Consider the following 27,743-nt stretch of genomic DNA (forward strand, 5'->3'; position numbering starts at 1 on the left):
TCAAACCTCTAGAAGAAGGGGGGCATTTTCAAAGGCTATCAGCGAGGTGCGATCTATAACACTTATGCTGCTCTATAGCTTTCCAGTTGGTGGGGGTGAGGCTGACTTCTAATTGAAATAATCTGCTTTCATTATTTAACAGTAACAAAGAATCCCACTCTTGGTTAAATAAACTGTCACCTCCACACAACAGAGTACAATTAGCTATAAAAAATACTGAAAAAGATCTCTACATACTAATGAAATATGAGGCCCAGGACTGAGTACTAATAGTAAGAAAACAAAATACAGAACCGTAGGTTGTCTATAATGTGTATAATAAATTCAAGGGGGCTTCAAAAAGTTTATGGGGAAAAAAATCCATTATCTTAATTCCATTTTTTCACAAATTTTTTGAAAACCCTTCATATATATTCCCTAGACAGTGCAAAGGCCTATAAAGCCAAAATCAGTAGGCAGCTCTCATTTGGATTCAAAGGACATTTTGGGACTAAGTGACAAAATCTGAATATGAACTGGGTACTAAAGAATATTACGTAATTCTTACTGATTTTGCTTGGCATTATAATGGCAGAGTAGTCGTGTATTTCCAAATCTCAGTGACATGCATGTTTATAAGTTACTTTAAAGTACTCAGGGGGAAAAAATCGGAAGAGATGGAGGAAACAAGATTGATATGAGCAATGGCTGCTGAATAACGTAACACAGTTCTTTCTATTTTTGTGTAGGGCTGACATTTCCCAGAAAAAAAAAGCAGGCCCAAATTAACATTGCATGTTACTCTCTCTGTAAAAGCTCAGAGTATGTAGACATGCCCAAAATAAACTATCCTGCTCTTATATGCTGTACTTTTATTTTCCTGACAGACTGAAATACAAATTACAGAATGCTTAGAAAATTCAATTCACTAAAAAACTCTTCACCAGATTTACAGCCTCAGATACGCTGTACAAGGGGCTCAATGGATGTGGGTATTATTGGTAAGCTTTAGAGCACATAGAAACAAAGGATAAAATATTCACGGTTAAATTATCCAGTGGCTGTATGCATTCAACTTCAATGAATAATTCAAATATTAGATAGAGTTGGTTTTTGTTTTTCTCTAGAAATTTCATTTCCTATAATCTAAGACTTCAGGTCCCAAAGCGGAAGAAGTATGTGAATGAACTTACGGCAATTTCTCTCATCTGACGTGCCATTATCATGACAGTTGTTTATGCCATTGCAGACATACTCAAGAGATATGCACCTTCCATTAGTGCAAGCAAACTCTGTGCTGGTGTTGCAGGGCCTAAACAGGCACCCTGCTTCATCACTGTTGTCACCACAGTCATTGAAATGGTCACAGCGGAAACGGTATTGGACACACCGCCCGTTGGCACAGGTGAAGCTGGTCGATGGGCAGATGTGAAAAGCTAAGAGAAAACACACAATCAAATCAAACGGAATTTACCTTCCAAGGTAAAAACAGCTACAAAATGGACTGTTCACAAAGTGAGTTAAGACTTTAAGTTAATCATATTAAACGAAATATATTTTGTATGCCAATGGAGTCTTTCAACAAATGTCAAAGTCGTTCCATTCCTCTATGACCACAATTTAAAAGTTGGTCTCAGGTGTCACTCTTGAGTACTGAGATCAAATGGCCAACCTGAGTGCTCAGGTTGGGAGACCATGAGATGAAGTCAGAAGACATGGAACAGCTCGAGTGGAAATAATGAGAAGGTTAACACATGTGAAAAATGCAACTAATGACACTGAACAACAGATGTAGAAATGTGTGTCGATGAACAGGAACCAATCTTACTGTGTGTAGTTTCACCTAAAACATAAGTATGGCTCAGAAACCCTAGACACGGTAACTATGAGTCAGCACCGACTCGACGGCACTTAACAACAAACAACAACCCCTATGTGGAGTCCATGCAGTCCTGGTGTGGCACTGTGGGTTAATGCACTGGACTGCAAAGTCAGACTGAACCTCAGGGTCAGTGGTTCAAGCTCACCAGCCACTCCTAGGAGTGACCTATACAAGGTCACTACAGGTCAGAACCGACGCAATGGCATTTAACAACAACAACATATGGAGAACCTGGTGTGGTGCTATAGTATAAGCACAGGACCACAAGGATGGTTTGAACTGAAAAGTCAGAGGTTCAAACCCACCAGCTGCTCCTTGGAAACTCTATATGGTGTGTTAGAAAAAGGTAACTCACCTCTGTAATTCCTGGGATATTTCTACTATATTAAACTGAGGATTGGGAGTCATTTCAGTAAAATTATTAGATTAATGACCCTACTGCTGTAAAAAAAATGATAGTATGATAACAATCACCTATTGAATCCCTTAATTCTATGCTAAATCATGCATTAAGCCCCATGCTATTTTATTTTGCCCTTACACAAGAACCCTCAACACTCACCACAGACATTTTCCAGTTCATCACTGCCATCGCCACACTCAGGGTCATTATCACATTTCCAGTCCTCTGGGATGCAGTGCCCATTGAGGCAGGTGAACTCAGAGACACCACAGCGGGTACCATTGTCCACAATGCAGTGTTTATTGTTGTTGGCCAGATACCAGTGGCCTTCAGCTGGACACTGGCACTCAGCTCCATTTGGACCTAAAGAAAGATAAGCCCAAGAGACAAAAAGATCTGTGTAGCAATCATTCTTATTTTTTCCTCCTGAAGATTATTCACAGCAACTCTACAAAGATAAGCTACAGAAACACTGCCTGTCATTTCCCCACCAAGAACAATCACACAATCTGTAAGGGCTGTGGAAAGGTCACCCTAATCTTTAAACAATAACTTCTAATCTACATCAAAGCAACAGCAGTGGCTCTTCTTTCTCAGCATCATTTGCAAAGCTACAGGTATCAAAAGGAACATCTTTTATTGTTCTCTAGAAAACACACCCCAAAACATCACCAGAAACATTTCAAACTATAAAAACAAAACAAATGTTCTAAGTGATAGAATCAAAGGTAAGCTCAAGTCATGAACGTAACGCCCCCCCACCAAAAAAAGCCACAGTCTTGCTTTCCACCTCTAATAAAGTTGACATTAAAATGTCCCCATACAGATGACGATGACTCAAGAATCCGAGGAGGAACAGGACTACAAGTCTTAATTGCCTCTGTGAGCTTCTGCTTGCCCTATACTATGACACCAGAAGAACTGCTATCATGACTCAAAGTTTTGATCAAGGATTCAAAAGATGCCTTCTAATCCAAAGGGATTGGGGGAGGGGGACACATAGAACAGATTTTTAAATTTGTATAGAATCCAGAATTCCTAGAATCACTGAGACTGAAGGAATCCCAAAACCCATAGACCTGTAATAATCTTTAAACTTCGAATGGAAATTATCCCTGAAGTTTTCTTAAACCAAACAACAGACCAACTAGAAAAGAATGTTTGTCTTAAGCATTGTACTATTTTTAAAAATTATATATTCATGAGGCTTTCTGCTTCTGTAGAGATTCACAGCCTCAGAAACCTTGTATAGAGTCACTATGAGTCAGAACCAACTCCACGGCACATAACCACCACCACCATATAAGATGAGGGACTGTGGTAGGCTCTGTAAGATAAGCATTGGACTGCTAACCACAAGATTGGTGGTTCAGGCCCACAAACTGTTCCCACAAAGATTTACAGCCTCAGAAACCTATGACACCAACCTTAATGCCAACAATTTATAAGATCAAATTGACCTCAGTAACTCTAAAGCAAAAGGGCAGTTAAGAGTCCTGGTGTTATGAAAAAGTATTGGTGTTGTGATACAGGATAAGCACTAGACTGCTAACCACAAGTTCAGAAGTTCTAACACACCAGCCACTCCTCTGCTGTTGTTTTTAATTTCCATCAAGTCGGTTCCGACTCATAGCCACCCTGCATAGGGTTTCCGAGGAACAGCTGATGGATGGGTTTCAACTGTTGACCTTGTGGGTCTAAGTCCAGTGCTGATCCTGTGCTGAAATCAAAGTATGGATTTTGACACCTATTACTCTCTATGTTTCTATCTTCATGAACAATGGCTTACCTGGGGCACAGATGTGGCTGCAGCCCCCATTAAATAGACCACAAGGATTGCTACATTGTTGTTGTTGGCTCTTTCCAGAAATGCGAATACCCATGGGCCGACTGGGCAAATTGGTGGTCATTACAATCTGACCAGACCCGTCGTACTTGTTAGCTCGGTAAACTGACTTTGTGTACCAGTCAGTCCAGTAAATATACTGGTCATAGAGAGTCAAGGCAAAAGGGTGTAAAGTTGTACTGACGATGACTTCGCGATCCGTGCCCGTTAGAGAGCTACGCTCGATCCGCTGCCTAGAATGAAGTTAAAGAGAAAAAAGCTGAAATCTAAAAAAAGTTTCCCAAGTAGCAGCCCAATGCCTAACTCCAACCATTGTGACACAAACCCCCCTTTTTTTTTTTAACACAAGTGTACATATTGCAGTAAAAAAAATGCAAACATTCAGATGACAGAAGGCATTTGCTTATCAAACCACCGTCTATAGAACTCATTGGCTTCCAAATATTAATATAAGCTACTAGCAATCTTACAGTAGGCCAACAGTAGAAGCAGAATAAAGAGATGAAATACCTTCCTAAATAACTGTTTTGATTTGACATTTTCTGAGCACCTTGGGGAGTTTACACAGAATGATCAAAATGCCACAAAGCCTTGCCGCCTCATTTCAAATGAGAAAATGAAGAACAGATAAGGTTATTAGGTGCTCAATGTTGCAAGACCAAAATAACAAAAATGAGAAAGAAGAAAATTCCTGACATGTAGGAACCAACCTTAACAAACTATTCAGTTAGGATTAATATGGTTTGACTGATTTAGAAAGTTCTTAGAGAAAGATGAGGCTTTCTGCTCCCGTAAAGATTTACAACCTCGGAAATCCTGTACAGGGTCGCTATGAGTCGGAACCAACTCCATGGCACATAACAACAATAACTAGAGAACTTACATATAAAGTTATAGTTAACAAAAGTTCATAAAAATAACATAAAACTTGCTGGGAAGTAGCTTGATAGAGAAGAAGAGTCTATTTGATAAATTGACCAAAAGCCCAAACTAAAGAAAAGCATTTTTTTTAAAAACAATGCTAAAGCCAAGAGAAAACTTACTATCAGTGTGCATTTAAAATCCATTCATGTTTTATAGTAGTTGCATGGGCCTATAAATTATAAATTAAGTAATTTAATTATGGAGTTCTAGTGTGATACTGGAACCGACTCGACGGCACTTAACAACAACAACAACAGTGTGATACTGTAGGATAAGCACTGGACTTACTAACTGCTAGGTAGTTGGTTCAAACCTACCAGACGCTCCTTGGAAACCCTACACAGGATTGCTATGAATCAGAACCAACTCAACATCACTTATAAACAACAGCAACAAATTTAATTACAGTTACAATCTTTAGATTCTTCTAATTTATAACTATTCAATCTTATGATATAGATTAAATTTCCACAGGTATGTTCACCAAATTCTAATATAATATAAATCCTGAAACGGTGATTCTACATTTTAGCCATTCTAATATTGGCATATTGTATTTTCATCACACAAAGCAAAGCCATCTTCTTTGGAAATGGAGGAAAGACCTCTTCTCCATCAACACCACAGAAGTCACCAAAGACACATACAGACTGGCATCTGCCCAGTAGAGAAGCTCCTCGTCATAGTCCAGAGTGAGCCCATTGGGCCAGACCAGGCTGCTGTTCACGATGGGTACCCGGAAGTTGCCTCCCAATGTGGCTCTCTCAATTTTGGCGTTCATACTCCAGTCAGTCCAGTACATGTACCTAGTCATTCAAAAGGAATCAAATTTAATACACCGCATGAACCCCATATGCCTTTGATTGTTTTTCTAAAGGCAACATTATTCAATTGAAAATTGTCTTTGATATGGCAAAAGGAACCCTACTCCATTCTCAAAGACAAGTTGCCCAACAAGGATTTACTGAGTCAGAGTCTGACTCTGTATTGTGCTACTACCTTTCTAGCATTAAAGGGGTTGTACACTGCCCCCTCCCAATCACGTGAAATTGCTCAAATGTTCTTTCATTCTTGAGTCAGTACCCATAGTGCTATTAACTCAGAAAATATGGCTCTCTATGAGCATACACTAATGTCAGGCTACATCCTCCCCATAATATATAAAGACAAAAATATGATTAAGAAGACTCTGACATACCCTCTGCAAGGATCTAACACAATCGCTCTTGGTCTTAAAACACGGGCTATCACAGTGCGGTTAGACCCATCAACGGCCATGGAGTTAATTGTCTGGTTGACATAGTCACTGTAATAAATTCTGTTATTGATCCAGTCAAAGGCAATGCCATCAGTAGTACCTACACCTGGGTACACACCAACAAACATACAAAACACACACAAAGGCATTAGGGTCTCAATATGCATTTTAGAACAACCTGGTTCATCCATGTGTGTTGATCTGATTGTGTCAAAATTAGCTGCCATAAAATTGCTTACCTGAAGCAATGACTGATAAAGAACTGTCCGTTGAATATAGGCTGACAGAGGAAATTTGGCCCCGTCTAGAATCCAAATTTTGTGTAAAGTAGATTCTATTATTCGTGCTATCATAGTCCAAGGCTACAGCAGTTCTTTGCACATTTATTGTACGGAAAGGTGGGCTATGGTTTTCTGGGTCCAAGTGTAAGCTTCTTAATGAATTTTCCAAGGCAAAGATAAGATAATTTTCTGTTGAAAGGGCACAACTCTTGCCATCCCTTTCCATGGTCCCAAAGGCACAGCCACATTTGGGGGCCTGCAATCCGGGCAGAGCAAAGCAGAGATGAGAGCACCCACCATTATTGTCCATGCAAGGGTTGTTATTGACCTCTGCTGATGATCGGGGTTGGACCTGCTGGTCAAACACAGTCACATCTCTTAGCCAATTGAGATTGTCCCTTATCACTGTTGGTGGCTCTGTGTTCCCTGGCTCTTTGCTAGCCTGGAGAATTTTCTTCAAATTCCTATCTACCCATATAATAGAATTTCCAAAAACAGTGATACCATAAGGAGTTGGGTAACGACTGCCAACTCGGATCACTTCGGATTCACCACTAATAATATGGGTCCTTGAGATCACATCTAAAGAATCGTCAACCCAATAAATGTAGCCATTGTTATGGTCCACTGCCAGGCCCCGTGGTGTGACAATGCCCTCTGATACAAGCACAGTTCGGTTGGTACAATCAAGAAAAGCACGTTCAATCTTTGGCTTCTGCCCATAGTCAGCCCAAAAGAGGTATCTGTTCTTGGGGTCTACAACAATATCCCTTGGCATATCCACTGTGGTTTTAAGAAGAATACGACGGTAGGTAGTATTGATCCGAAGAACTTCTATCAGTGTCTCAGACACAAAAGCATTGGTAAAATAAAGATTCCCTGTAAGAAAATAAAGGATAAACGATTTTCAAATTCAGAATAAAATATGTAGGAGACTTGGGTTAGTATATGTTGTCTTTTCCAAATTTATAAATAAATGTCTCAATGTTAACTTAAAAAAAATATTTAAGGGGTTAAAGAGATTGCTTCTTCCTATCCTCAACTTATTAAGCAGATTAGACTTTATAACTAATATCAGAGCCCACTTTCTATTGAAATTTTTCTAAAATATCCTTCCTCTTCCACTTGAACTGAATATTTAACATTGGAGTACTGGTGTGGTACGGTGGGTTAATTCACTGGACTGCAAAGTTGGTTTGAACTGCAAGGTCGATGGCTCAAGTTACCAGCCACTCCTTGGAAACCCTATACAGGGTCACTATGGATGAAGAAAAACGTGGCATCAGGTTTGGAGGAAGACTCATTAGCAACCTGCGATATTCAGATGATACAACCTTGCTTGCTGAAAGTGAAGAAGACTTAAAATATTTACTGATGAAGATGAAAGAGCACAGCCTTCAGTATGGATTGCATCTCAATGTAAAGAAAACAAAACTCCCCACCACTGGACCAATAAACAACATTCTTATCAATGGAGAAAAGATTGAAGTTGTCAAGACTTCATTCTTCTTGCATCAACTATCAACACTCATGGAAGCAGCAGTCAAGAAATCAAACAATGTATTGCATTAGGGCCCAAGACCTTTTTAAAGTGTTAAAGAGCAAAGATGTCAGCTTGAGGACTAAGGTGCACCTGACCCAAGCCATGGTATTTTCAATAACCTCATTTGCATGTGAAAGCTGGACAGTGAATAAGGAAGACCATAGAAGAATTGATGCTTTTGAGTTATGGTGTTGGAGGAGAATATTGAAAGTTACCGTGGGCTACCAAAAGAACCAACAGATCTGTGTTGGAAGAAGTTCAGCCAGAGTGCTCCTTGAAGGGCAGTATGGCCAAACTTCGTCTCTCATACTTCGGACATATTGTAAGGAGGGACCAGTTGCTGGAGAAAGATATCATGCTTGGTAGGGTGGAGGGTCAGAGAAAAAGAGCAAGAACCCCACCAAGATGGATTAGCCAAGTAGCAGCATCAGTGGATTCAAGCATGGCAATGGTAAGTGAGGTTGGCCTAGGATTGGGCAGTGTTTCGTTCTGCTGTACATAGGGTCACTATGAGTCGGTAACGACTCAATGGCACCTAACAACAAGAACAATTAGTATCCAGGTTTTCAGTGTGCAGATAGTATGAATGGACAGTGATTCCAAACTTCTTCTATATTGTTGAACTTCAATATTCTACCAAGGTACATCTACTTTGTGCCTAGAGTTGATTCAAAATTGCTCTAGAGAAATCAATTTGACATGTAATGTGCTACTTATATGTTCCTTTTAATTACCTACATCTAATGATATACATACACCACAATCATTTAATCCAGAGGTTGACAAACTTTTTCTATAAAAATTTTTGCAAGCCATATGGTTTCTATCACAAGTTTGCCAATGAAACACTAAAGCAGCCATGTTGGTGATGGTGGTTTTAGTGGTCCTGTATAGAGTTTCTGAGCAAAGACCTAATCCAGCTGGTAGGTTCCAACTGCTGATCTTGCGGTTTGCAGCCCAACTTGAAACCACTATGCTACCCGCAATCCTTAGAGCAGTCATAGACAAATGGGCATGGATGTGTTCTAATAAAATGTATTTATAAAAGCAGTCAGTTAACTTGAGTTCTACAGTCAAATTGATTGGTAACCCCTGCTTTATCTACACTCTCAGAAACAATATATCTAACTGTACTACCATTTTATTATTTGCAACAAACTATTAGAGTACCTAGATTTACTGATAGCAATCCTGTCTAGGCTTCCAAGGAGCTGCTGGTGGGTTTGAACTGCTGACCTTGCAGTTAGCAGTCCACTGCTTATGCTACAGTACCACACCACGACTTCTATATCCTTATAATGCATATTAATGTTTCTAAGTGATACCTATTTACCAAGCTACTATTCAATGATACTTATTTAATACAAAAGGGATTATATTGTAAAAAGTATAAATGTGAGTGGTAATTCAAAATTGACTGCATGAATCAGTAGAATTAAGTTAACCCAATATTGTGCTGTTTCTCACTACTAATAGAGAAAGTACTTAATGATAAAAAAATGTTATTAGTTAACAAGAGGAAAACAAGAATTTTGCAAGTAAAACTGCCTCAAGGGAAACAGATACTGCTTTATGGTTTATATTTTAATAGGCCTTTCTTTGAAATATTCAGACACTTCTAACTCAGACATAAAAACAAAAGGACTTTTCACTACAATCACTGTTTACTTACCTGCTACCCAATCCACTGCAATACCCCGCACTCCATTTTGTCCTATTCCATTGGTAACAATGTTGGTAAAGTAAGACCCATCTGGTTTGACTCTACGGATTGCGTTCTGAGAAGCCACAGAACTGTTGAAATCACACCAATAAATAAAGCCAGAAGACACATCAACATCCACATGCAGTGCATTTCGTCCTGGAACAGTTAAAGAAAAGATTATTAAACCATGCTCTAGCTTGAGCTACAGTTTCTAAATGCCTGCCCTTCCTCTCAAACTCTCATTCCCAAACCAAGCCCTAACCATTCCCCATTACAAATATATTTGCCAGTTGCAATAAGCACACCTACTGCTCAAATCATAGCTTCCAAATATTTCCCACAACTGGAAAATGGTTGATTATATGTTTGGAGCTGAAAAGGTAAAAATGAACCTGTAAAAAGTTACTGTGCCAAAAAGCAAAGAACACAAATAGGATCATGTCAGAAGGGTTATAGGTGGCCCCTTGAAGAGGCATTCCCTGGCCAAAATGATTCAGCTGCAGCATCAAAAGGGTTATTATGGTGATTGATTATTACAAAAATAGTACATACATATTTTTACAAAAATATAAAAAAACTGAGTGATACTAAATGTTTAAAAGATAAAATGGGAATCAATGAGATCTCTCAGGAATATTATCTAATAAATGCAAAAGAAACTATAGCATTAGAAAATTACCATTTTGCAATAGCCAGTTAAACAACCATTTCAGAAAAGGATCATCAGTGATTACTAACATTCAGCAGAAGGGTTTGGGGAGCAAGCTATTTACAGGGATTAGACATTAGCTTGAACAAAACAGCAGCTATAAAAAAACATTCTCAGGACAACTGGTGAAATATTAATATGAAAATGACCTTATTCTAAGGAGTGCATAGTAAAGTACGTACGGATGAGATGTCATGATATGTTTATATTTCAAGAGAGTCATAAAAGGTGTGAGTATGCATACGCACTGTTGAATCTAGGTGAAGATTATAAAGATGTTCACTGAACCCTTCTTAAAATTTTATGTAAAAATTACAAGATAATATATTATTATTGTTATGTGCCATTGAGTCGGTTCTGACCCATGTGTCCCTGTATAGGGTTTCTGAGACTTTAAATCTTTGTGGGAGCAGAGAATTTCAGCTGGTGGGCTCAGATCACTAACCAACCAGTGCTTATCCTATGGAGCCAACATAATGAAAAACAAATGTGGGTGACATGCATGTGACTATGATTATGACCATATGCATTTCTCTTTCTCCTGCCTTTCCCAACTCGATTTTTCCTTCTCCTGTTTGTCTTTCTTTTTTGCCCTCTATTTCTGTTTCTAACCTGTGGCATACCCCTTGCGATGCTAGTAAACAGTTAGCTCCTCTTGGCCTAGAAACCTCTTGGTTCATGTAGAAGACAAGCTATTTCATGTATTCATAGTATGCAAGAATACAGCTCTGTGAAAATATGGCTATTAAAGACAAACTAGTACATTGTATTCATCTACTCAATTCACCACATATAGATTAATAAATCAGATTGTGGACTAATAGTATTTCTTCTACCCTAAATCTTCCCTGACATAAATAAGGCACAAATTCTGAACACCAATTCTGAAACACTACCTGAAAACCATGCTACATTCTGTCCTAGGTCTGTGGTTCTCAGTGTGGTCCATGGACCAGCTGCATCACCATACTCTGAAAGTAAATTTTTTAGAACTCTGGGATACAGCCCTAATATCCTTTGACAGACCCTCCAGGTTGATTCTGCTACATCCTAAAATCTGATTCCAGAGAAAGGCTTTTATGACACCAGGGGCTTCAACACAGCACCAGCTGAAGAGAAATCTTTCTTATATTGGAGTTAACTTACTTGGACCTGCCACTGGCACCATGGCCTGTGAGTGATCAGACAATTCCAAGCTAAACCCTTCAACTGAAGACAGCATGGAAACAACAATGAAAGAGCTATACTGGGAGCAGGTCCGATTATCAGGGTTTAGCTTAAATCCAGTGGCGCAGGCACAGGTGAACAGGCCTCCTGGGACAGGCAGGCAGATCTGCTGACACACATTCATGTTGTTGCTACAGCCATTTGAGGCAGAATCTAAATCAAATAAAAATGCATCTGTAACTTTTGGTCTTATTATTATCATATTATCAAAACCAATAATAACAACAAACACAGTATCTCAGATAATAACCTACAAACAATGTTGGAGAGACGGGAACTTATGCTATTAACACCTAAACGTATGAAAACAGTACTACAACTATTACATATTAGGGAGTGGGACGACAATTGCTTTTGTCCTACAAATTATACAAGAATTGGCGAGGTTTAACTCTTAGCATTTAAAATTATATTAACTGGGTTACATAATTGACAGCGTGATGAGAATTTGTTTTTGAATATGTATTAAATAAGAATATTTGAAGCTTTTTTTCTACATGCAATAAAAAATAACAAGAAGCATTGAAAAACATTCAAATAGGCAATATCTAAGAGTATTCCCTTTTTTATCATTAACATTTCTATCCGGTATACTGCCTCAGAAGTCATCTAACACATACTAGCTGAGCATCTTCTAGGATCTAGATGTACATCGGACAACAAAATTAAGCACCTGCCCTTATGAAACGTAGCACCTAACAAATAAATAACATCTCAGGGAGTGCAAAGTAATGAGGTAAAGTGAATGAAACAAAGCTAACTGTTCTTTTAGGTGCCAAACTGAACTTGGTCAGTTAACCATGCTTAACCATGCTTTTCAACAATACACTGTATAATGTTTGCATGTGTATATTTATCAGCGTGGGCATGTGTGTTTATATGTGAGTGTGTGGGCATGAAAACATACATGAAAATATACACCCACTCAGCAGCAAATTCTTACCATGTCTGTGATAAATTCGAAGGCATCTCAGATTTGGAACATTGTCTCTCAAGGCTACTTTGTTGGCTCCAGTGGCTTTGTCAACTCGTTCAATGACCTCATAGTCTTTATCAGAATAATAAAGGAAGGAATCATAGACAGCAATTCCCCAAGGATGGGAAAGGTGATAGACCAGGATCATTCGATTTGTACCATCCACATTTCCTCTTTCAATCTAAAGGAACAGAGTTTTCATTAGTTTTACTAATTCATCATGCAATGAGAGGAAAAATTTAAACTAATCCCTCACAATGATACAGCACTCTATTCATTAACAGAGATCTTTATTTCTATTTTCTGATTTGATGAGTTACACTAGGCAGGAAGTCAGGCATAGATAATGAAGCTGCAGCTCAAGTAAGTCAGACAACTTTCTTAGGGGCCTATTGAAGAAATGGCAACTAAACTTCTAGTTAAGCAACACATTTAATCTCTAACTATTGGTCATTACACAGGAGTTGACTGACCTGGTACCTAATCTTTTTGTAGTGTGTGTTGCTACTCGGTGGTGGTGATGCCATGGAGTCGGTTACGATTCACAGTGACCCTGAAAAGGGTTACTGAGCCTGTAAATCTTCACAGGAACAGAAAGTCCTGTCTTTTTCCCACAGAGCAGCTGGTAGATTCAAACTACTAAAGGTAGCAGCCCAGCTTGTAACCACTACACTACCAAAGCTCCATGGTAGTGACACGTATAACTCCATAACTTTAAAGAAACAGGCCTCATCACACCAATCATTTCACCAGAGTCTATTTAGAATATATGGACTCTGTATCAGTTTTATCAAAATCTATATGACTGCAAATAAAAATGCCTTCCATTACTGAAGATACTTGGAATCAACAAAATAATTCAAAGCAGAAAATAATTCAGTCATGAAAGGGTAACATCTTAACCAATGGCTTCTGATTATATTTGCCTAGTATAATAGCAGAAGATAGCAAGACTGAAGGACAGCAGATAGAGATGGGAATTGTAAAGGGATGACTAGGTCCAGATTAAGGGACCTAATCTGAAGAGTCAGAACCCTAGACCAGGGTTCTGAGCTGAGCAGTGATCAAACACTGAGTCTCTGTTGTGGTTTTATGAAGATGGCATGTCTCTAACCTAAAAGAAGGGTTCAAGAATGAGGGTCAGAGCCTCATCAAGGCTGGGGAGAAGACGTTTAGGATGATGGAAGCAGCAGAGTAAGGTTAGACCTGAGAGAAGCAGCTGAGGACACACTGACAGGAATTTGAAATTATTAAATGAGGAGTGGGGCAGAAGTATCAGTGTAGTAATCCAGGGGAACAGATGGACAGTCCCACCATAGATTCAAGGAGGGGAGGGATGTGTACAGCATCCACAGCATGTTCTGTACACAGGATCCTGTGACAGCTTGCTCATCATTGCACGAATGCTGACTGCAAAGTACTTCCATATAGATCATGGGCTTTCTCTTGTTATCCCCCCTTCCAAGGACAAATAATGGATGATGTGCCTAGCATTAAGCATACCCGCATGAGCACAGCAGTGAAGGTCAAACATTTCAGTAAATAAATGGAATTATGTAGCTTCTGCTTCTTATTACAGAGCATAATAAACTCAACCTTGGAATTTAAAATTGCAAGCAATAGGAGTTTTCACATGTGTGTCAACCATATAAGGGGGCATTAGATAGAGTGTACTTGACGAGGGAACACAGAGAACTCTCAAAGAAAGGCATTTAAATCACTAGAAAATGGAAAAAATGGCTCTAAAGGGACAAGCTAAAGAAATGAAACAGGGCAATAAAACATCGATATCAAGTAACTTGTTCGGTATCTGCAAGTTTAGCAGTAAAGGAAGGGTGTTCATACCACTCCCGTGCTGGTGACTGCCCAGTAGAGCTTCTGTTCTTTGATGTCCAGAGTGATGAACTCCAGGTGGTCAAGGTTTCCAGTAAAAAGGACTTTTGAAAATGTGCCATCCATGTTAGCACTTGCAATTTTGGCAGGAACGCCACTGTCCGTTCCTTGGTCGGACCAGTACAATTTCCTACAACCATGAAACACACTAGAGTTAAATGAAATAGAAGGAGAATTGGTGTGAACTATCTATAGTGTGTATCCTCAAATGCTCACAATTCAATGAAAGAAGTGAGAATCTAAATATCTTGTTGCACACAGTTGTAGAAGGATGGTTAACCAGTGCCTAGCAATTTCTATATATTTTCCTAGGTATTATTGTGGTGCTGTCTTTGTTAAGTGCTGTCCAGTAAGTTTTGACTCATAGCAAACCATGTATAGGATTTTCAAGGAGCAGCTGGTGGGTTTGAACCCCTGATCTATGGTTAGCAGTCAAGTGTTTACCCTACAGCACCACATCAGGACTCCATTTAAAATGGTGTTGCAATCCTGAAGCTAGTCTGTTCCATTGGTTGGAAGGATCTTTTTCAATAATCCATCTCTTCCTTTCAATCACATACTACCTACAAAACTAATATAAAAAGCTATCAGTTAGTTCCCTGATGACCTATCAGGCTTCTTATTTAATTCTTGTCCAAATACCCACCTATACCACAAGACCAGTCATTTTCTTACCTAATCTGACTTCTGTGTTGAAAGATGCACAAAAATTTAACAAAGAGCACTGAAGAAAAGAGAAGCACTTTTCTGAGAAAGTGGAATCCCATCAGCATCTTGTGTCAGCAGGCATATAACTTCTTTTCTTTGGTTGTGACACAACGAAAACTCTAATAAGAAGGAACCAACTCAACAGCACTTAATAATGGATGCAGCTGCTTCCATTTCTACCAAGGACATACTCTTGAACCCAAATTTTATTGCCTTTCTTCTAGCCTCAGTGATTGAACAGCCACAATGATGATCCTCTTACATTCTTGTCTAAGGAGTCCTCAGACACTTCAGTTCTAATCATTTTTTTCACACACCTCTTCTACCATCAATCCAATTTTAAGTTCTCAAATTCTCTGCTTTGACTAAACTTAACTCTTCTCTATTTTTCTCATTCTGGAACTGTTCTTTGCTGTTAAGCCCTGCCTAAGCTCCCAAACCTCCAGTGACGCCACACCTGGATTGCAAAAATCAACCATTTGAATTATATTCTCATGTGTCCACTTTGCAAATTCCTAACCCTAAATTCCTGCACCAAAGCAAGACAAAAACATTACTTGGTTTCTCCTCATGTATTCCAGGTTGCCAAAAGTTGACTGGACAAAGTCAAGACATTTTCAGAGTAGAACTGTCCCATTGGGTTTTCCAAAGCTGTTAAGTCTGTACAGAAGCAGACTGCCTCACATTTCTTCCACAAAATGGTTGGAAGGTTAGAACCACCAGCCTTTTAGTTAATGGGCCAATGCTTTAACCACTGTACCACCAGGGCCCAGTTTATCCTCCTTATTAAGGTATCAATTCTTGAGGTTGTAAATTATCTCTTTAATCGTCTTTATAACTATTCCCTCCACCACTAACACCCCCAATCTTGGCACCCTGATGGCCTGGTAGAGACAGTTTTCCTCCCTTCTTCTTCTATGTCTTCTTCTTCTTTCTTGGTAAATAGCTGGGCTCCATTTCCTGTTTTACTTCAGTTAGCTGTAACTAAACTCTAATTGCAAGAATATGAGCAAAAGTGGTGTGCATTACCTACAGTCTTAGTCCATAAAAGCCTCCTAGCACATTCCTATCTACTCACTCTTTTGCTCTATTGACTCCCATGATGACCTTGAAAATCTCCTATTATTAAAGATGGCAGAGCCTCCACCAGCCTGGCTCCCTGAACACACATTTGTGTGCAGTGCAGCTTCCACACAAATTCCACTTCCCAAGTGATAGGCAAATAAGCTTCTATTATCTTTGCACCATTATCCTAACTAATATACCACACAAAAAAAGATACATAATTAATCAATGCTTGATGAATGAAAAACTGAATAATGATGAACCTTCAGGCCTTAAATCTAAGATGTTCTTGCTTGTAGAACTAGGACAAAACTAGCATATGTAAGAATGGAATGGTTGCTTTTTCTGACCTTTAAAAATAAGGTTTGGTTTGTATGGCATTCTTATAAAGCAGAGAAATAAACAAATTGTTTCAGATACTTTCCAGGCCTAAGAATCTGCCCCTTGAAAGAGATGACTATCTCTTTAAAAAAAAAAAAAAAATCAATAAATCAATGCTGGTATTTTACAATCTGTTATTTTGGTAGCGTAGTGGTTATGAATCAGGCTGCGAACCGCAAGGTCAGTAGTTCAAAACTACCAGCTGTTCTGCGCAAGAAAGATGAGGCTTTCTGCTCTCATAAAGATTTACAGCCTCAGAAACCCTGTACAGGGTTGCTATGGGTCAGAACCGACTCCACAGCACATAACCACTACCACCACAATACAATACAGTAGATCAATGTAATATTTAGCTAGTCAAGCAGATTAGTCTTTATCCATTGAAACTATTTTCTCCCACCTTGTCTCCCTGGCTTCTCTCCAGGAATCAATCTTGCCGAAATACAATCTATTCCTCCTAATTCTCTTGGCTCCTATTACCCAAAAGAATAATGTCCAAATCCATCAAGTCTTTCCCAAATGCCTTGAGTTTTTATCTCCTATCTGGTCGACCTGCCTCTGGTTCTAAGGTTCTACACAATCACACTAAATACTGCCATGCTTCTATGCCTTTGCTCCTCATCGGCCTTGAATATCACTCTCTGGTTGCAACCCATTTATCGCCTACTGGAAGTCTTCTCATCCTTCAAGGGCGATTTCACATACTCCCTACCTTCAAATTTAGACTGCAATGTTCATTTTCATGATCGATGTTTAAATTCTGGCTTGTTTGGAATTAATTTTAAGTCTAGTGTTATAATTTAAAGAACACAAGAATAACACACCGAACTATTTCTCTTTCTCAATAAGATCTATAGTTTGCAAATGTTGCCATACGAAGTCAGAAAATGTCCTAAGTTTAAAATCTCCCATTGTATCAGACCAAGACATTAATAAGAACGGTGCTACCAAGAAGACGTTCACTATTCATGAACACTCACCCATGAGCAGGATCCACAGCGATGCCAAGTGGAAGGCCAACTCCAGTAGCTGTCCCATCATTGGTGATCAGTGTTTTTCTGTATCTGTGATCTCCCCGGAGTGTTACAACCTATGGCATAAAATCACTTATTAGAGTTGAGTTTAATAGCATGAGAGCTAAGGAAAGTTGAGTGAAGTGAAGGGGACCATATATACATAACAAATTTCAAGGCACTATTAAGGATGAATGTATTTTAGGGCTAGGAGGAAGACGATAATAGAAAGCAAAATCACCACCCAAATTCCTACTTTCAATTCACCTAAAACTTCCAGAGAGGAAACTGATATGAATAAGAGACAGAGTAAAATGGGTAAAACACACAGAAAAATTACAAACACATTGTAAGAATAAGCTAAGAGAAAACCCTGAAAGAGAAATGAGAATTCCACAGCGCTCCTGCCACCCTGATGACTGGGTCGAGGCATCACGTCACTGAAAACACAGTTGGTCGAAACAGTCTGAGTTCATTTAGAGTTAATATTCATGTTGTCCCAAGTCAATGACCTGAGGTAAAACCCCTGACCTGCCAGGTCCAAACTATGATCTGATACAAGGTAATGCTACCTTCCACACAGAACTCACAGGACTGTAACCACACAGAATACGACCATAAGACCTGTAAAAGTCGGCACCACTAATAGTGAGCAATAGAAAAGTGATACAACTGAACCCTGACAAAGGCAGGAAGCAAACAAGACCTGGAAAATGATTTGTCATATGGAATATAGGCACCTCAGAATCACTGTGCTGTTAATTACAATAATGCCAAGTAAAATGCCTGCTGCGTAGTATTTTCTCAACATTATCTATTTTTAATGATTATTGCTATAGAAGCACAGTGTCTCCATATGATAAACACTGGACTATGAGCCACAAGGTCAAAGGTTTGAGCCCACCAGATGAGGCTTTCTGCTCCCACAAAGATTTGAAATCTTAGAAAGCCTATTGTTGTTGTTATATGCCTTGGAGTCAGTTCCGACTCACAGCCACCCTGTACAGGATTACTGAGGCTATAAATCTTTATGGGAGCAGAAAGCCTCATCTTTCTCCTATGGAACAGCTGGTAGTTTCGAACTGCTGACCTTGTGGCTCGCAGCCCGATTCGTAACCACTATGCTACCAGAGCTCCTTTAGAAAGCCTATGTTGGGTTGCTATTCCTTTACATTAATCACAATGTTAACTGAGCCCTGCAATGTCCCATTGTTGTTGTTGCTAAGTGCCAGTTCAGTTAGGTCTGACTCTGAGCGGCTCTGTATAGGGTTTCCCATGAGTGGCTGATGAGTCTGAACTGCTGACCTTGCTGCACCACACCAGGAATCCCATAGAAATGCAAATTATTAGATTAGAAACAATATTCTTTCATCGATTTCATATAGTCACAAGGATACTGCTCTCCATCTCAGACAGTCTGAGATTTAAGCAGAAAATAAAGAGAGTCAGAAAATGCCTGTTAATGTGCCGTAAGGTTTTTCTATAAAATTGTTCTTTTATGTATGTTTGTATTTCTACTTCTCTTTCTCTCTCATCCTTTCTCCCTCTATCTTTTCCTCCTGTGTGAACTTTCCTGATGAGACTCTTTCTGCCACAGTTTCTCTTGTAGTCAAGCAAAGTTCCTTTCCATGTTTCCTGGAATATATTAAGCTCTCTCTCTCACTCAGCCATTCTTTTCGGGTCACACAATTTCTTTTAGTGAATGGGTACACAGCTACCCCTAGTGGAAAATAATTTTTATTTTCAGGTTGAAATTAAATATGAATTACTGGTCCTGGTGTGGCGCTGTAGGATAAAGTACTAGACCACTTTTAACTGCAAGGTCAGTGGTTCAAACTCACCAGATACTTCTCGGAAATCCTATACAGGGTCACTATGACTCGAAACCGACTACATGGCAATTAACAACAACAACAACAACAACAGCTACTTTGAGAGTCCTGGTGTGATACTGTAGCGTCAGCACTGGACTGCTAACCACAAGGTCAGTAGTTCAAACCCACCAGTCACTCTCAGGTTCCCTATACAGGGTTGCTATGAGTCAGAACCAACTCGACAGAGCACACAACAACTATGTTGAAGACCTTAATGTACAGGTAAGTGAAACATATCCCTGTGTTCTAAATAATTTAACATTCACCAGGAACAGTCACAGTTTATATGAAAACTACTTTTTAACTGACTAAAGCAGAAACCAGTGAAAACACTAAAAGGACAATTCACCCTTGGGTCATTATTCACCTAAAGCTTTTGTGGATATTTGAAGCAGTTTGTCCAGGTTTGTTTAGTGGAAAAAATACAGTGCTGTCACAAAATGTATCTGAGAGTCTTTCTCCAAGTGTTCTTCCATACTTGAGATGCATTTTCCTTACTGCTATACTTGACTCAGCTCATAAGTAACCTCTTATGGGAAGCCTGCTCTCTCTCTCGCCTCACTTTTACCCCTATTCTCAACCACATAGTACTATGTTGTTGTTGTTAAGTGCCGTAGAGTTGATTCCGACCCATAGCAACCCTGTACAGGGTTTCTGAGGGTGTAAATCTTTACGGGAGTAGAAAGCCTCATCTTTCTCCCGCGGAGCAGCCGGTAGTTTCGAACTGCTGACCTTAAGTTTCGCAGCCCGATTTGTAACCACTACGCTACCAGAGCTCCTTATACACTGCATATACTTCTATTATCATACTTAACACACTGTTTATGTGTCTGCCTTTCAGATGTTCGACCTACTCAGCAGTTTTATTCACATGAAGGAACACCACATGCTTGTTGACTAAATCAATGAATGACTGAGCCAGACTCAAATCCAGATCTTTGGACTCCATATCAAATTTTTCCTATGTGCCATACTGCAGAAGGGTACAATTACAGATATTAAACATTTATGGTTAAAGTGACTTCCCCAATATACAGTTGTACATATACACATTCAGTTGATTCTCTGCCTGCCTTTCATTGATCCCAGAATCCTAATGGAGAAGACGTTGTCTGCTGCTTCTAGAAAATTTTTGCTCTAAAAGGGAAGATTCACATTTACAAAGCAAATGACCAAAAGAGAGAATAAGAATTTGTTGTCACTTGGAGCTTTGTTTTAAGACTCTAGAGAGATGTGGGTGTGGATTTAAAGGGTTTAGTTACTATATTTAATTTTTAGGGGATGGTAATTTTTTTTTGCTGAGATTGTTAAAAAAACAACTCCTGCCACTGTCACAGAGGGTTAAACAAGTCTAGTCTGGCTTGTGCATATTGCAAAGGGGCCTGCTATTGTAAAGGGTTGTCATACCTGCCTGTCCTTGACAATGTTGCTAGGGTTCAATAAGATGACGTTTGTGGAAGCACTGTCCCACTGTGAGCTCCTCCTAATCTTCAGAACTACTAATCTGCTCTGAAGTAGCCAGTGAGCTGTTGTGCACCCCATCTTTGTGAATGCCCCAAAGAGCAACCAACCTAGCAGCTAGTGCCCCACCCAGAGCAGCAAATCACTCCTGCATGCCCTGCTAACTGTCCCACTCACAAAATAGGGATTTCCATTCTCAAAATTATGAATTAACATATTATATATCATAGATATAATACAATATGCTGTTGTATGCCCTAGAGTTGTTCTGACTCATAGTGCCCCTGTACAGGATTTCCAAGGAGTGACTGTTGGATTTGAACCTCCAACCTTACAGTTAACAGTCCAGTGCTTATCCTACAACATAAGTGGGTGTATATGTACTATACAGATATATGTTAATTAGTCTTGTTCCCGAATGGGGCAAACTAAACCAATACTAGTCAAGTTACCTCTGAATAACCTCATGTGATTTCATACCTACTCCCCATCTCGAATTTCTTCTGGCAATTAGAATAGAAAGAGCATTTATCACAAAGAAGTGAGTATCAAAGGAATTAGAATCAAGTTTCTACTTTCTGTTTCACTGTTAGAAAAACTATATTGGCGTATAGAAAGATTTGCATCTAAGAACAAAACTAACCTATCAATTGGGTTTAGAGCATAAATGCATTGAAGATTAGATGAGGAAAAATAGCAAACAATGATCTCCTACCATAACCTTCCTTTTATGCCAAATTCCCTATAAAAAATATGCTAGTAAATAGATTTAGGAGGAAACAAAATGGGATAGTAGAAGACACGGGATTTTGTATAAAGAGTATTTTGGAATCCTTACCACAATTGACTGTGTTCCAGGATTGGTATAATAAAGGTTTCTTGATATCCAATCTAGGGCCAAACTTGTAGGAGAGCCCACAAGAGATGCAGGGATAAACACTGTCCTATTAGTTCCATCTGTCTTCACTCTGTGAATTTCACCCTTGAAAGAAAGGAAGCAGAAGGTAAGCCCTTTTATGGGCACAACTTCTGAATGAAAGCAGCATCCTCATTGGAGCTACTGGCAACAGCTGTATTGGCACTCCTCACACTTGAAGAAAAGGCAGGCCATTGGATAGGCTCACTTTGCGTAATACTCATACCAGTAATGAGCCACAAGAATACAGAAGACTTTCCATTCAGGCTACCTCTGAAGTTAGCTGCAGAGACATCATAGTTATCACAGGCCTAACAGCCATTACAAAGAACTAAATAAAGCTGCACATCACAAATGAGCGAGGAGGCCAGGGATAGATCTTAAGTAGAGGTGCCAAATATACAAAAATATTTTCCATTGCTTCTTCACTTGTATTCTGCTTGCTCCATCCTCCCAGAGTGGAAGCAAATATTGTGAGTTATCATAAGGTGAGTGATTGTCACTTCTACACCAGTCTTAATATCCTCTAAACCCAATCCTCACTTATCAACATGGTTACATCCCAAGGACTATAATGCAAAAATCTGCATAATGAGAAAATGGAAGGTGGCTGCATCATTATACAACTGCAAAATTACCCCTTACATAACAGCCAAATCCCTGAGAAGCATGACTGGAGTTAGTCTTGCCTAAAACCTCAGCAATCATTACTGCTGAATGTCATAAAGAGTTGTAAGTGCAAACTATCAGATATGAGACAGTCCATAAGTGAGGATTAAGTATCCTAGCTTATTTGTGGTTACTGCTTCTTAACATGTATTCTGCAGCTGAAGCAGCTAGTACAATGCAAAGCAATCAGTAGGCACTCACAAAAATGCATGCTGAATAAATAAATAGTAGCTTAAATTTATTATCCTAATCTTTGCTCCAGGACAATTTACATTTACATCTCTCACTGAATGGTAAATTCATTTATTTCCAGACCATTTCCCATTTATACAACCAACAAAAGTTTCCCTATAATAACACATCAGTGCTGGCAGTGTCTTTGAAAACAAATGATGGATTTTGAATGCTTTTCAAACTTACTGGATGCTCAATCCAATAGACGTACTGCTCTGAGTCATCAAAGTCAACATCATAACCATTCTGTAGCCCTGCTATGGGAACCATAGCATCATTGCTCTTCTCCTCAGGATTAAGGGAGATCCCAAAAATTACATGCTGCCTTACAGTTATTAAGAAAGGTTTCTCATCTGTGAAAACAGCAGAACATCCATCAAAATTATATTCCACTCTTCTCCATCATTTAGAGAAATGAAGGCAATGGATTGTTACCATTATATAGAATAAAATCCCATTAACAGCAATAAGTATAGTGCTATAATATGTCATCAGACAATCATGCGTCTTCCATATATAACCCTCCATCAACACACACAATGCTTTCTGGACTTTTTCTAAGGTATATCAGCATATCAGTAATTCTTCAATTGCATGATAAACCGTCCATATTTGACAAGCTTCATAGTCAGGAAGACAAACCTCACTAATATTGAATAACTCCAGGAAAGAGGAGTCTTGTTTAAAAAAAAAAATTTAAATTAAAGAAAATACAATTTAATAGTTTTAGGCATATTCAGAAAGCAAAACAAGACTTGTAGCTCTCTTCTAAATGACGCTCTTTATTGAGAATTATGGTTAGGTATTACTTGTTGTTGAGGTGACGCTAACTCAAGGCCAGCCCATGCGTGCATAATAGAAGTTCTATGAGGTTTTCAGGTCTTTCTACCACAGTGCAGATGGGTGGATTTCACCTGCAACCTTTTGATTAGCAGCCAAACAGTCATCCTGCCACCAGGACTCCTTTTTATTGAGAATAAAAACCCATCAAATCAATCCTGACCCTATAGGACAGCGTGGCTGTGTGCTATGGAGTCGGTTCCAACTCATAGCGACCCTGTACAGGGTTTCCAAGGCTGTAAATCTTAACACGAGCAGAAAGCCTCATCTTTCTCCCATGGAACAGCTGGTAGTTTCGAACTGCTGACCTTGCGGTTCGCTGATCGATTCATAACCACTACGCTATAGGACAGCGTAGAACTACCTAATAGTCTCCAATGAGCAACTGGTGGGTTCAAAACACTGACCTTTTAATGACCTGCCAAGGGCTTTAACTGCTGTGCCACCAGGTCTCCTTTATTGAGAATACTGTCAAACAAACATGTTATGCATATACCAAGCAAACATTATTTCACTAAACATATCTCCTTTAAGACTCATAATTCTGTTAGATGGTTAGTATCAACTCCAACTTGCAAATGAGGTTCAAAGAAATTACACAATTTAACCAAAGTGATAAACCAGGTCTCTTGGGCTCCAAAACTTTTAATGAAATCACTAGTAAATCACTAACACTGCAAAAATGTGCAAGCCAGGCACTACTTATTGAATATCAAATTACCACTCAATTAATTTGATTTAACTGCAGTAATAAGAAGAAAAAAAAATGAAAGCTCTATTAGCTTCAGCTGCATCTTGAAATTATACTGATACAATATTTAATTACTTATTGATTATACATTATAAATTCTCATTGGTTCCAGAGAAGCAAGATACATTTCCCAATTACAAAAGGGACCTTAAATGTTTTCTTCATTCCAAACATGATACCGCTGTCTTACACAGATAACTGTCCTTTTGCATAATGAGTGTAATTATAATCCAAGGCACTGTTTAGGACCTGCAAACTTTGCATAGCTCATTCATTAAACGTGAACTTCCCTAATTCCCTCGGAAATGCTTCCTTCACACATGATCCAGTTCTAGGTCCTTGTGTTTATGCCTCTTTCCTAATTCTTAGGGTTGGCTCAGCAGGGGAAGGGCATGCCACCAACAAACATGTATGGAAACTGACCAGTGGCAGGGACATCATCTAATGCTACCTTGGCTGAAAATGTGAAAGCTTGGATGAAGGCTGAACCAGAGGAACACTAGGAAGGAAGTGATAACTTGAGACAGCAGGTAACACTGCAAGAGGCAACAGGAAGGAAAGTAAGTCCTGCTGGTTGGTGTAGCTCTGTGGGTTAATGCACCAACTGCAAAGCCGTTTGAACTGCAAGGTCGGTGGTTCAAGCTTACCAGCTGGCTCTTCAGAAACTCTATATAGGATCGCTATGGGTCTGAGCCAACTTGATGGCACTTAACAACAACAATATGCTCTGGCAGACTCGAGCATAAACCCTGAAAACACTGTGTCAGAGCAAAAGGACAAACATTGTATAAACTCACTTACATGAAACATCCAGATCAGGTGTTTCACCTAGAGTTCATTAGAGATTACCAGGGACTGGTGGGATAAAGAAATAGGGATGAGGAGGGAGAATAATGCTAAAGGGGCATTTCATAGTACTGACCCTTTTCCCCGGGTATGAGAAAGAAGTGCTTTTGTGTGGTTGTTTTTATTTCCCCAAGTAAATCCTGTGGGTCCTCAGACTACATCAGAAGGATAGTTTGGATTTGAAGTTATTTACTACAGGGTCATTGGGTTTCAATTTGCATCAATATATTTTAGAGAATAAAATGTTTCATATAGAGAAATTTTACAGCAGAAAAGTGGGGGGAGGGTGCTAGAAATGCTCAAAAAATTTACCTACCCAACTGTAACCAACTGTAACTGCACATGCTACCACACAGAATATCAAAAGCTACTTAAATAGCTAGCAGCATTAATCTGAAGTAAAATAATTTAATCTATTAATATAAGCAAATCTTATAAGCTGCTTCTTGAAAACAAAAAAAAAGAATTCAACTTTTCTTTAGTTAACATATATTAGAATTTAGACATTTAACTAGTACTCAGAAACCAATTGGGTTTGGTCAAGTCAGCCACTTTGGTCAAGTCAGCCCATAGGAAAAACACTAGAACTGTTATTTGTAAGACAACAAAAGGAACAATCTAGAAATAACACTCATCAATAACTGTCAGATTAGTAATATCGATTACACCAATCCCCAATGCACGGTTCAATAATATTTCCATGGTGAAAGAATGTTTGTGCCCAAAATGTCTATACTCCATTTTAATCTTGCGCTGAAAGAGTCTGAAGACACACTAAATTAAACAGTGTCAACAAGGATTAGCTAAATTATTAAGTCTCTGAAGAAAAATGCCTATGTCTTTGTAAGCATTACCAATAATTAAAAATCTTTCATCATGGAAGTATCATCCATAATATCACATGATGACAGGATTTGGCTTTCAGTAAGTCTACATCTGTATAATATATCAGCAATATTAATTTCCTAAATTCAGCATATCCACATGTCCATTTGAAAATTAATTTCTAGTTTAAGACTGTTGACTCTTAAAAATTTAATTTATACTTTACAAATCAGGCTGTTAACCTCAAGGTCGGCAGTTCGAAACTACCAGCTGTTCTGTGGGAGAAAGATGAGGCTTTCTGCTCCCGTAAAGATTTACAGCCTCGGAACCCCTGTGCAGGGCCACTATGAGTCGGAACTGACTCCAGGGTACTGAACAACAACAACAGCCATTTTTATCAGCATAAAAACACAACCACTCTTCTTACTGAGAAGTTTAAAGCAATGGAGAATGACTTTTAAACAGTTTATTTTGCTTCAAACACAAATGGCAACATTTTTTTAATTGAAGATTTTTACCAAGTTCTGCAGTCTGATATTGATCAAACACACAATCAAGATACACTGATACCTACTGGTGATTGGAATGCAACACAGAAAGAGCGGTAGTTTAAAAATATGCACCTGGTAACAGAAACCATGCTAAAGATCACGTGAAAGAATGTTGCAAAGCCAACAACGTATTCATTAGAAATATGTTTTTAACAATAACAAAAGGTGACAACACAAGTGGACCTTGTCAGATGAAATATATGGGAATCAAATCAACTACATCTCTAGAAAGAGATGGAGAATTTCAACATCATCAGTCAGAGTTCACATCAGCCAGGAATCGACTGCAGAATGAACCATCCATTGCTTATATGCAAGTTAAACTTGAAGAAAAGCCAAAGTACAAACTTGAGTATATCCCACCTGATCTGAAAGACCACCTCAAGAATAAATTTGATTCAGTCAACACTAATGACCAAAGGTTAACCAAATTGTTATATATATATCAACTGTTTCATATGTTTTATATATATTATATAAAACACCTGTTGGTATATGGAGGGGATTGCAACCATGTAAGGAAGCAAAGTATATGATTTGTTGAATAGAAAGCTGATGATCTGCTCTGTAAACCTTCACTCAATTAATAATAAATGTTTGGGTTTTTTTAAAAGTTTTTTTGAAAAGAACACGAAAAGCAAAGGTCATTTTTAAAAAATGAAGAAAAAAATGAACAAAATGGATGTCAGAAGAGACTGTGAAACTTGGTCTTTAAAATAAAACAGCTACAGCAACTGGAAGAAATGAAGTAAAAAGCTAAGCAGAAGATTTCAAAGGGAACTTTGAGAAGACAAAATAAAAAGTTTATAATGGTGTTAAACCACCAAAAGGAAAGAATGCATTTGACATCTCTCAAATTAAATGACATAAGAGAATATTAAATCTTTGTGTTGCAAAATTCTGAGTGATATAGGAATATATATACAGAGTCACTGTACTAAAAGTAATTGATGTTCAACCATTTTCAACACGTAGCATTTGAT

At 38.7% G+C, this 27,743-nt stretch overlaps 1 protein-coding gene across 1 annotated transcript in view; it reads right to left on the minus strand.

Annotated features, from left to right (window-relative positions):
• LRP2 (low density lipoprotein receptor-related protein 2) overlaps positions 1-27,743 on the minus strand; it is a 191,394-nt gene that overhangs the window by 56,907 nt on the left and 106,744 nt on the right. Inside the window, exons 33-45 of the mRNA XM_006867037.1 lie at positions 23,134-23,300; positions 21,967-22,110; positions 17,761-17,870; positions 14,579-14,756; positions 12,701-12,914; positions 11,677-11,910; positions 9,789-9,977; positions 6,532-7,452; positions 6,233-6,398; positions 5,682-5,840; positions 4,054-4,343; positions 2,424-2,627; positions 1,173-1,415 (exon numbers count right to left, since the gene is read on the minus strand). Coding sequence (XP_006867099.1) covers positions 1,173-1,415; positions 2,424-2,627; positions 4,054-4,343; positions 5,682-5,840; positions 6,233-6,398; positions 6,532-7,452; positions 9,789-9,977; positions 11,677-11,910; positions 12,701-12,914; positions 14,579-14,756; positions 17,761-17,870; positions 21,967-22,110; positions 23,134-23,300 — 3,219 coding nt within the window. The remainder of the gene's footprint in view (positions 1-1,172; positions 1,416-2,423; positions 2,628-4,053; positions 4,344-5,681; positions 5,841-6,232; positions 6,399-6,531; positions 7,453-9,788; positions 9,978-11,676; positions 11,911-12,700; positions 12,915-14,578; positions 14,757-17,760; positions 17,871-21,966; positions 22,111-23,133; positions 23,301-27,743) is intronic.

This window comes from Chrysochloris asiatica, unplaced genomic scaffold (genome assembly GCF_000296735.1).
Source record: "Chrysochloris asiatica unplaced genomic scaffold, ChrAsi1.0 scaffold00099, whole genome shotgun sequence".
NCBI classification, from domain to species: Eukaryota; Metazoa; Chordata; class Mammalia; order Afrosoricida; family Chrysochloridae; genus Chrysochloris; species Chrysochloris asiatica.